We start from the raw sequence: 10,274 nt of genomic DNA on the forward strand, positions 1-10,274 counted from the left end.
TTTACTTAATGTTTTCAGGTAAATTTGGATACTTCGATTAACATTAGGTACAAAAAAAAAGCAAATAGAAGTGGTGTTCCTATGCTGAACTGGTGGTCCATCTAGTGTAGTAAGAAGTCTTGGAAAAAGTGTGCCCTGTGACAAATGCTTCAGAGGACAGCAAGATTTTCAGAATGCTTCTGGAAAATTGTGCAAAATCCCCCTGGAGGAATTTTTTTCTTAACCCTGCTAGCAATCATCTCACATACCAAGCCATGGTGGCTACTTGCACCAACAGAAGACAAGCATCTGAAGAAAGTGGCTAAAATACTGACTCAGCGCCTTCCGTCTCAATCCTATCTTATGCCAACAAGTTACAAGTTATCACTTTATATTCTGTATAATTTTAGTGCTGTTTAAACTCTAGTGTCACCTTTTTCTGGAAAGGGTGAAAAATATCACTCAACTGGCCATTATTTTATATGAGCACCTTAATCATATCCCATTTTGTTCTACCCGATTAAGTTCCAGTGTTATTTTATTCTCTATATGGAAACTTCACATTCTCCTGATTATTTTTGCTGCCATTCTTTGGACAGTTTCAGCTACCGCCTTTTCAAGCGGTGATCAAATTGTAGCACTCAAAGCCAATGTGTATCACTGATTTGTAGAACACCTATGTAATGGTATTTATTATTCTCTTTCAAATGCAGCCTAATATCTTGTTAGTTATTCTGATGGGTGCTCTGCATTGAGCATTCACCTGTCCATAATGACACCTCAATGTACTTTGTAAGGTCTCAGTCATTCAGAACCTATAAATGTATGTGGTTTATTTAAGTTATTCCTTCCGAAGTGCTTTAACTTACAGATATTTACTTTGATAGCTATCTGTCACTTTGATGGCCACCTACTTAGCACACCTACTTGTGTTACACCAGTTAAGTTCTGGGTGCCTTCACAATTTTCACTAGTCTCTGAATTGTGCGCATAGTAAATTTTGCCCAATATATTAACCAAACTGTTTCACTAAAGGTCTTCTAAAATCTTAAGATATAAATCATCTTTCCACAATGAAAACATAGCTTTTCATTCTTACACTTGCTTGCTTTCTTAACCAGGTTTTAAAACCCAAGATGCAACACTTCACCACCCTGTGGTTTCCAAGTTCCCTTAATAGCCTCTTCCTTTATAAAAGTTCGTTGTCCATCTACATTATATCCAATCAGTTTTAACTGAGAATTCTCACAAGTTAAAAATGGTACAATTCACCATCACAAAGAACATGCTTAATATGAGGTTACGTTACTCAGTTCTTTGTAGTTCTGTTACTTTGTCTGGTACTGAAGAAATGCCCAGGGTAATTCACAGAATCACCCTCAGTTCCACATGAGCACATGGATACAATGTGATGCCATAACTTGGGCCAAGTGACTTCACTTCTCTATGCCTCTATGCTCTCACGTTCTGTCTTGACTATTCAGACTGTATACAGAGACTCGCACTGTGCTTGTACCCAGCCCAATGGGTTCTCTGTTGGACATTGAGTCCCTACTGTAATGAAGATTAATACTAGACGTCTGAGGGTGACTATGAAGTTGCACTTTTGTGTTTGCAGCTCAGTTAGGTTGTTTTTGGTTCTGAATTCTTGGATGAAGGCTATCCAGCCTTGGCTTACTACAGTTTAATTTTCTAACCGGGTTATTTTTGTACAAACACCTTTTAAGAATCAGGAAATGTTCTCATACCAACAACTAAAGGTAAGAAGGAGTTAACGTTTAACAGAGCAAATGCACTCAGTAACAGATGTGCAGAGAAAGAAATCTGATTAGCTCAACTGCAAAGAGCTGTGATACAGGAAAAAGCCAAAAATCAAAACAAGGTTCTGCTTTTTGAAGTTCTAGTGCTAGAGACCCACCAGACACCAGCCAAATGGGTTTCAATAAAGAATCAGAGGAATTACCCTAAAATAAGTGATATAAAGCCACATTAAAGAACTAAAGTGAAACTGCATCAGCCAAAATTAATAAGTCGGATAAAATAACGAGCAAAGAAAACAGCCTTGAAAAAATAATCTCTAACTCTTACACAGAGCTTGTCATCAGTAGATTTCAAAGCACTTTACAAAAGAGTTCAGTATCATCTCCATTTTGAAGATGGGGAAACTGAGGCACAGAAAGGCGAAGTGACTTTCCAAGGTCACCCAACAGACCAATGGCGGAGCTAGAAACACTGTCTATGTCTCCCGAGTCCTGATCCACTGTTCTATAAGCTAGCGGCTACAGACAACGTAGATAGAATGTAGAACTGGAAAATATAAGCCACAAAAAACCTTGCAATCACAACATTAGTGGGCATCTTGAAAATCAAATAAGAACCAAGAATGTGTGCACTCTCATAGTGGTGGTGGTGGAAGAATGCTCCCTCAAGCCCATTGAATTTGTGGAAACCTTCATTAATGCTGATACTAAACACCAAAGATTTCACCTACAAAAAAGCCATGTGACGTTTTTCAAAGCACTAGTGATAATGGAAGAACTCTGATAAACTATCTGACAGGACAGAATTTTGTTTTGGAGGCCAAGTCCCAGGAGGACCTGCTATTTGAGGGGACAAAAATATTTTTCCTTAAGCTCAGCCTGAAGATAGAAGCAAAAAAAAGGAACTTCAATTCAAAAGATGCCCATTGGTAGAAGATGCCATTATTTCTATGGTATTACTTATGATAAAGCCTTTATTTTAGGTACAAAAATCTTTAAAAACAGTATCTTCCAGCTTCTTCCATCCACAGGTCAACTAAGTCATGGTGACTCGTGAAGCGCAGAGAACGTGATCTGACCATGAGCAGAAGCCAGCTCAGATGGAATCTGATCAATTGCAGCATACGGAATTCCGAAGTGCCATGCTTCGCCCGTGTGGGATGCTGAAGATTGTGCACAACAGCGTCACCCATTTGGTAAGTAGCACATCATGCCGGACACACAGCACCAAGATTCCAAGAGCCACACTGAAATCCACCTAGAAACTTGCGGGAGCCAATTTGCTTGTTTTAAACAGGCAGCCGGGATCTGGTTAGCTGGGAGACCCCCTGTCTCCCATTCCATACAGACACAGCTGAGATCAGACAAAAAGAATTGAGCTAAAGGACTCTCAGAACAGCTGGAGGAGCTGCTGGCAGGACACTGGCAGCGATGGGGTTCTCTTGACTCTGCATTTCACTTCCTTCTTTCATCCAGATTTGTTAACCATCCAAACATGCTCCAAAACTCATTTTCCCCCCCTCACAGGAATTTAGGGAAATTGGGGTCACTAGGTAAAGGTGCTGGACATGAATAGTCTTTGCCTGATGATATGGTGAGGTAAGGTGTTTGGTTTGAGGAAGGCTTTTACTTGGAAATTATAAGAACTGTACTGAGGGTTTTTTAATTGTGTGCTTTAAATTTTAGAAGGTGTCTAGACTTCGGAAAAGGAGCCAGAGAAAAATGAATAAAATAATCAAAAGCCAGGAGAACGCTGACCACATTTGAGAACCTGGTAACTGCTCAAAGGAATAACAGGAGTAATATCTAATGTATTCCTGATCTGCAAAAGCATTTCAGGAAGCTTTGTGGTTAACAGGAGTTACATTTTTGATCCACACTGAAGTTTACACATTTTTTTATGGCCTGAGCAGCAGCATTACAAATTCATCTAGACAGTATGGTGAAAAGCACCTAGAATAGAGCAGTGGAGGATACTGAACTCCCTGGGGGAAAGTAAAGTACAACCATTCACCCGAATCACAAACTAAAACCACGTATGCCCCTTGCAGTTGTGCTGTACTGCGTATGCAACTCTGATTTCCCTGACCACAGACCATCAGACAGGAGACAAGGCAGCTTAGCAGAATGGCAGGCTCTACATGAGCCCCACTGGCTGGAACACGGCCCTTTTAAAGAACAGAGCGGTATGTGACAACAGTTGATATACTGTTAAATAGGAGGAGTCAGCCACGACAGTAAATACCTGGGTTATCCTAACCGAAGATTTAAATTGCCCAAGTCCTCTGAATAAATGGAGGGCTACCTTTCCTGTTTTCGGTAAGTGGATGCAATTGTGGTCCAACTTGTATGGATTTAATCTGATATACGAGTAAGGTGTTTAAGAACTATATTACCCTGGGTTTACTCTCACACCCTTCACTCCAAAAATTCAATATGAAGATTGACAACTACAGAGGCAGAACACAAGACGCTCAAGTTAATTTTTAAAATGTATTGTTTAAAAGGTTTAGACAGTAGTTGAGATTCCAATAGCCCTGAACAGCCATCACAAATTTTGATGTTCAAATGTCTATTCTGCATTTGATATTAAAATACATGTTTAAAAAGTCATACAGACTTGTTTGCCAACACTGGTACAGTTTTTAGAAGTTAAGCATGTGCATTCATAAAAATATCCAATACCCTGAAAAATACTAATGTATAACATCTCCAAAAAGAATGCAAAAGGACTCATCGCTGACACTGTTAACTGAAGATGCACTGGGAGTTTAAATACTTCTCTTCAAATGCAACTGCAATCCTGTCAATGCAGGTTACTCATTTCCCACTGCCTTTTGCCATCCCACTTAGTTGCAAGAGAAACATACGTGATTTCCGCACAAACAAGAGTTAAGATGTACTAATGTTTAAGTTGTTCCTGCATTTCATACTCTGTACTACCTTGAGACTAGGATTTGTGAATGAGCAAAATCAGAGTTGTGTGTTTTAGCAACCTCTGTCTAATCACGTAGTAGTGATCATGGACTCCAAGAGAGCCCTGTCCTGACCTCCAGAGAAGAAGCAAGGTTGTTGCAACACAGACACTTCACTCAAGGCATTGAAGGAGCTGGGACAAAGTTCCTGAGGTCTATGCCTCAGGTCAGCCCAAATTAAGATTTAAAATTCATACCAATTAAGCTTATTTTGCCTGAAATGTCTCAGATACAGACAGCTGAGGTATTGTTTTAATATCGAACGATGCAATTCCAATAGCAGTGAATGTGCAATTGTTTAAACATCACAAATATGATGAAATATAGGTACTATTTAACTATGATATCTAACAGGCATCATTACATACAAAGAGAAACAGAAGTTCCTACCCATATATCCTGTTTTTCACCGATTGGAAAGTTTGAATACAAGTCTATCATTTCTGGAGTCCTATACATTGGTGTTGTGTTTCTTGTAATCTGCAGAAACAAAAGTAAAAGTTCATGAAGCAGAGACCTGAACAATGCTTTATGTTCAGCCTCAGGGAACAGCGTTCCAAAAGTGTTCTGCTAAAAAGCAAGTAAAAAGGGCATTCTGACTTCAAAAGCTAGTTTGGGGCACATTAGTCAAGGTGCAAGTCCTTGCTTCAAAATAAAGTTACGAGGGAAGTACCTCTATGTAAAGCCTACAGGAATGACATTTTAACTGTAATTAAAAAGTACCTGCTGCAGTAGTCCCTTCAAGCCACACAGCAAGCAAAACCAGACTATCTGCTCTCAACAGGGGAGAGTGACACCGAGAAACAAGGAACAGTTATATCAGGGGTAGGCAATCTATGGCACACGTGCCAAAGGCAGCACGTGAGCTGATTTTCAGTGGCACTCAGACTGCCTGGGTCCTGGCCACCGGTCTGGGGGGGCTCTGCATTTTAATTTAATTTTAAATGAAAATTCTTAAACATTTTAAAAACCTTCTTTACTTTACATACAATAGTTTAGTTATATATTATAGACTTATAGAAAGAGACCTTCTAAAAAGGTTAAAATGTATTAATGGCACGCAAAACCTTAAATTAGAGTGAGTAAATGAAGACTCGGCACACCGCTTCTGAAAGGTTGCCGACCGCTGAGTTATATCATGCCCTTAGGATGCATCTGGAGGAAGGACCCTACTTTGTGCCTTTTTTCCTCCGCCCCATGTGAGAAGTTGGCCAACTGCCTGGCACCATCTTCTCTTCCCTTCCCAGAGAGCCAGCAGACAATTCTCCATGAGTTCAGGTTCCAAAAAGGAGAAGGGGACCAGAAGCAAGCAGGTATCATTCTTCTAGTACTCAGGACCTCCCAAAAAAAGAAGTTGATGCTGTCAATGAGCGTGCAGACTCTCACAAGTTAATGGATTTAGTTTGGGTCTCATTACTGACCTTCTCCACAGATTTAGAAGGGTTTGAGAAATCACTTAAAGTAAATCCATCTTTACCGCAACATTAGGGTTTGTCAGCATTACTAGTACTTAGCCAGATCTATGGACAAATTGCATTTCAAAAGAAAGGGAGAACATGCCAACATTGATACAGCTGTCCTAAGAGTACAGCAATACTGTCTAGTCCAAGATCTGTCAAACAGACTTACTGCTTCATCACATGCCACCCAATTCAGTTTGGGAAGCCATGTTTGATTAGATTTGATCAGAGTCACTGGGGTACAACTGACTTTTTACTTTTCTGCAGATGGTGAAAATTCACGTACTAACAGAAAATAGCAGTCGATTCCTTACTCCTCTCCCTTTTTATTAAACAGGTCATGAAAAAAGTTACACTATCAGTTGTGTCAAGTTTCAATTTGTGGTTATATTTTATTTCTCCACAGCAGAGAGTAGCAGGCACTCCATGGGCATCGATTAGGATGGGTGCTCAGGAAGGTAGTTTAAAAACAAAAACTGTTTTGTTGTAATGGCAGATAACATTTGAACAAGGTAGCAGCAGCTGACTCGAAAAATAAGGTCTTGTAATCCACTTCACAACTGAAAGGGCTTCAGTTGTCTTAGAACAGTCATAAATGAGGGAAAGTTGGGGGGTGGGGGGGTTAAGGCTAACAGAGCAGCACTAATTAACTGCCTGTCAAGTTTCTCACCTCCTCTTCAACTATTGCTCTCTTTTGTGCAGACCAGCTGTAATCAGGATAATGTGCTATAGTTGTAGCACTGCCAAAGTCACACAGCTTAATTGTCCCTTGGTTACTAATCAGCATGTTCTCCACCTGCAGGTAGGTTAACAAATTGAAAAAGTTACAAACATTTATGAAGGCTGTGTAGCTCATGCACACTTTTAAATCATGCCCAGGAAGTGTACAAATATTTATTAAATAAAATGAATCAATACTTAGTATTTTACTGCACATGGTATCCCACGTTAGAATGGACACTTAAGACTCTATTAGAGTAAGTGATAGGCTTAAGGTCCAAGCCGTAGGCAAAACAGGTAGTAAGCCCAGGAAGTCCAGCTCTCCCCCTTAATCTAGCCACTAGACAGCTTGCCCTGAATGACATGATCTATTTTGTGGAATAGTACATCTTTATTTCTAACAAATTCAATTCAAAGGATCTAGTATTTTATTTAATCCATGTCCCTCCATATGTTGGTTTTGCACGACATTTTCTAGTGCTTTAAGCTAGAAAAGACATGCAAGGAGTCTTTTACAAATTGCCCTTCAAGATTAATGAGTAGTTTAAAACCTTATCAGGAGCACCAGTTAATAGCTGGGGGAGGGGATTCTCTCCAGGAGAATTCTGTGCTGATTGTGAGGCCCGAAAAGGAAAATATAAATTAAATGTTTATTCAAAAAATTAAAACTGTTTTCAATAGGTCTCATCTTCTCTGTTAGCCTTAGATTGTGATAGCCTCAGAGCATGGAATATCTTTATCATTGTATCTTGAGGCTGCATTCCCTTGACCCACCCTGATAACTGACTCTTCCATTTAGTGGTTCCTATTCTGTTAGTACACTCCTTAGTGCTCTCCTGTATGCCCCAGGTCTGGCATAGTGGGCAGAGCAACAACCAAATACAATCAGCACACACGAATATCATCGGCACCCCCTGTGAAGACACAGTAAAATGTGCATGCTTACTTGGGCCCAGCTTTTAGAAACAGTGGTCACTCCCTTCCTAAGAATGTCAGTAGAGTGTTCATATTTTAAGGGGGTCTCTACCTGTGTCTTCCAAAACCAGCTTACAGGGACCTTTAAAAATCCAAATTTAATTCTGAAGAAAATGCCTCCCCTATGCTACAAAATGACTTGTTTTGTTCCACATGGCAACTACTCAAGGGGACAAATTAATTCAGAAAGTTTCGAGTATGAGAGCCATGCGACTATTTTCAAAATACACCTCTACCCCAATATAACGCTGTACTCGGGAGCCAAAAAATCGTACTGTGTTATAGGTGAAACCGCGTTATATCGAACTTGCTTTGATCCGCCGGAGCGCACAGCCCCGCCCCCCCGGAGCGCTGCTTTACTGTGTTATATCCGAATTCGTGTTATATCGGGGTAGAGGTGTACCCCATAATTAATGTGGAATTTAAACAAGTGGCACCAGTTCTTACAATGCCGCGTGCATGTAAATCACATTAACATTAGCCATTGTGAAAAGGATTGGGGGAAAGCAAATGAAGGAGTGCGTGCCACACCAACAAACAAAGGAATGAAGTAATGGAAAGTCTGCAGCGGAGGTCACAGCATAAATCTCAACTCATTGGAAGCTGCATTATATCAGAGAATTTCAGAGATCCTAATATCTTTAAGCAAAAGAATTTCAAATATTACAAAATCTTTGATGATACTGAGCTCAAACACTTGTTTTCCCACACAGCCAATACTAGAGTCATTCACTTTAAGGCCAAATAAAGAGAAGATATCTATATTTGTAAACAGTTATTAAAGCAAGAACATTTTAGTTTAAAAATGCACAGAGACTGTTTGACGTAAGCTTTCTCCTCAGTCTACCTAAACTCAGTTTTCTGGGAACAGCAGTGCAAACACACCTCCCTGGATCATTTTAGTGAGGCCACTGTCTGTTGCAGCACAAAGATCAAGATCTTGCTCTGAAATTTCCTGTAAAAGCCCCCCCCCCTGTGCGCTTCCTTTAGTATGAAACCCCCTTTCTCCCCCCCCCCCCCCAGCCCTCTCTCCATCACTTTGAGTCTCTGCCAGGGACAGGTTTTCTTAATAGGCACTGGAATAGTAACAGAAGAAATCAATAACGTAATTTTTATTTAACTCTGTAAAACGGTCTACTATAGTAGCACCCTACACAGAATCAGGGCCCACACTGTTCAAGTAGAGCAGAGTAAAACATCAGTCCCTGCCCTTGAACTAGTGTCTCAGGAAAAATTTCAAGTTTTAAAAAATGCTAACCCTTGGCAACTGCTTAGTTCCTCCCAACAGGATGGCACTGGCCACAATTTTACCTCAGAGCTCAAGGCCTTCCATACCATTTGTAAAGGACTGACAAAGGATGAAAGGTCTTAAAATAACCAATCAGGAAATAAGTGCCCCCCTTGATTAATTTTAGTTCAAAAGTCAATGTGCTCCAAAACCAAGCACTACAACAAAAAGTAGATTTTAGTGTCTTTTGAAACTCCAGCCATCCCAATCCCCCACACTCACTGCAGCTGGTCGCTAGGTTCAAAAGAGAACAGCATTTCAGTAGCACACTGACATTATGCTCCGCTTCCTTTCACAGCTTTATGTTTCTGCTATTAAAAAAATTCTTACCACCAAAATATGTGTGGCTTCCAGTCACGAGCTTACTTACCAGCAAATAGGAACTATTGTTCAGATTAAAGTAAGAGTGGGAAACAGACTACATGGTTTCAGTTTGAGCTCTGAAATTTAACTAACAGGATATTCAAAAAGTATTTCTAACACCAAAAATATAGATAAAGGATGTGGTCTAAACACTAGGCCATGTAGTGGTGTCCTTCATTCCCAGCCAGCAATCCCAACGAGATGGATATGTACTCATACCATCATTTGAAATGCTGCATACTCAAGTGTCTCAATTTCATTAGTTCTACAGCATCAACTTTGTAGTCCGCCCTGGAAGTCTGCTTTCACACTTCATTCAAATGTTGCAGTCACTTAAATTCTATACTGTACCTTTAAATCTCTATGAATAATAGGTGGTTTCTGTTTATGCATATGTTGCACTGCTCTGCAGGTCTGATAAAATATCTTCAAAACTGTATCACACGAGAGGGGCCCTTTGGATTCAACTTTCTTTAAGAATTCCACCAATTGCCCTACAGGAGATAGAATCAATTCATATTAGTATACAGATGCTTCAAGTTTTGGAAACGTGCCATTAAGTATATTAGATAAGTCTAAACGTGACACACACCTGTCCTGATCAAGAAGCATTTAATCCCCTGAATTTGACAAGAGATTTGACCAAGACAATTTTTGACTATAAAGAAAATCCAGGAAGATTTTTGACAAAGAACTAAGCACTAGGGAGATGATGTTGTCATACCAAAAAAAAAAAAAAAAAAAAAAAAAAAAA

The 10,274-nt window shown here is 39.9% G+C and overlaps 1 protein-coding gene across 1 annotated transcript in view; it reads right to left on the bottom strand.

Moving 5' to 3' along the window:
• Positions 1–10,274, bottom strand: part of LOC113409452 (cyclin-G-associated kinase-like) — a 95,199-nt gene that overhangs the window by 71,241 nt on the left and 13,684 nt on the right. The window contains exons 5-7 of the mRNA XM_026663374.1: positions 9,872–10,014; positions 6,845–6,970; positions 5,105–5,194 (exon numbers count right to left, since the gene is read on the bottom strand). Of these exons, the coding sequence (XP_026519159.1) occupies positions 5,105–5,194; positions 6,845–6,970; positions 9,872–10,014 (359 nt within the window). The remainder of the gene's footprint in view (positions 1–5,104; positions 5,195–6,844; positions 6,971–9,871; positions 10,015–10,274) is intronic.

The sequence above is a fragment of the Terrapene carolina genome, unplaced genomic scaffold (genome assembly GCF_002925995.2).
Source record: "Terrapene carolina triunguis isolate 2854851 unplaced genomic scaffold, T_m_triunguis-2.0 Scaffold33392, whole genome shotgun sequence".
Taxonomy (NCBI): domain Eukaryota; kingdom Metazoa; phylum Chordata; order Testudines; family Emydidae; genus Terrapene; species Terrapene triunguis.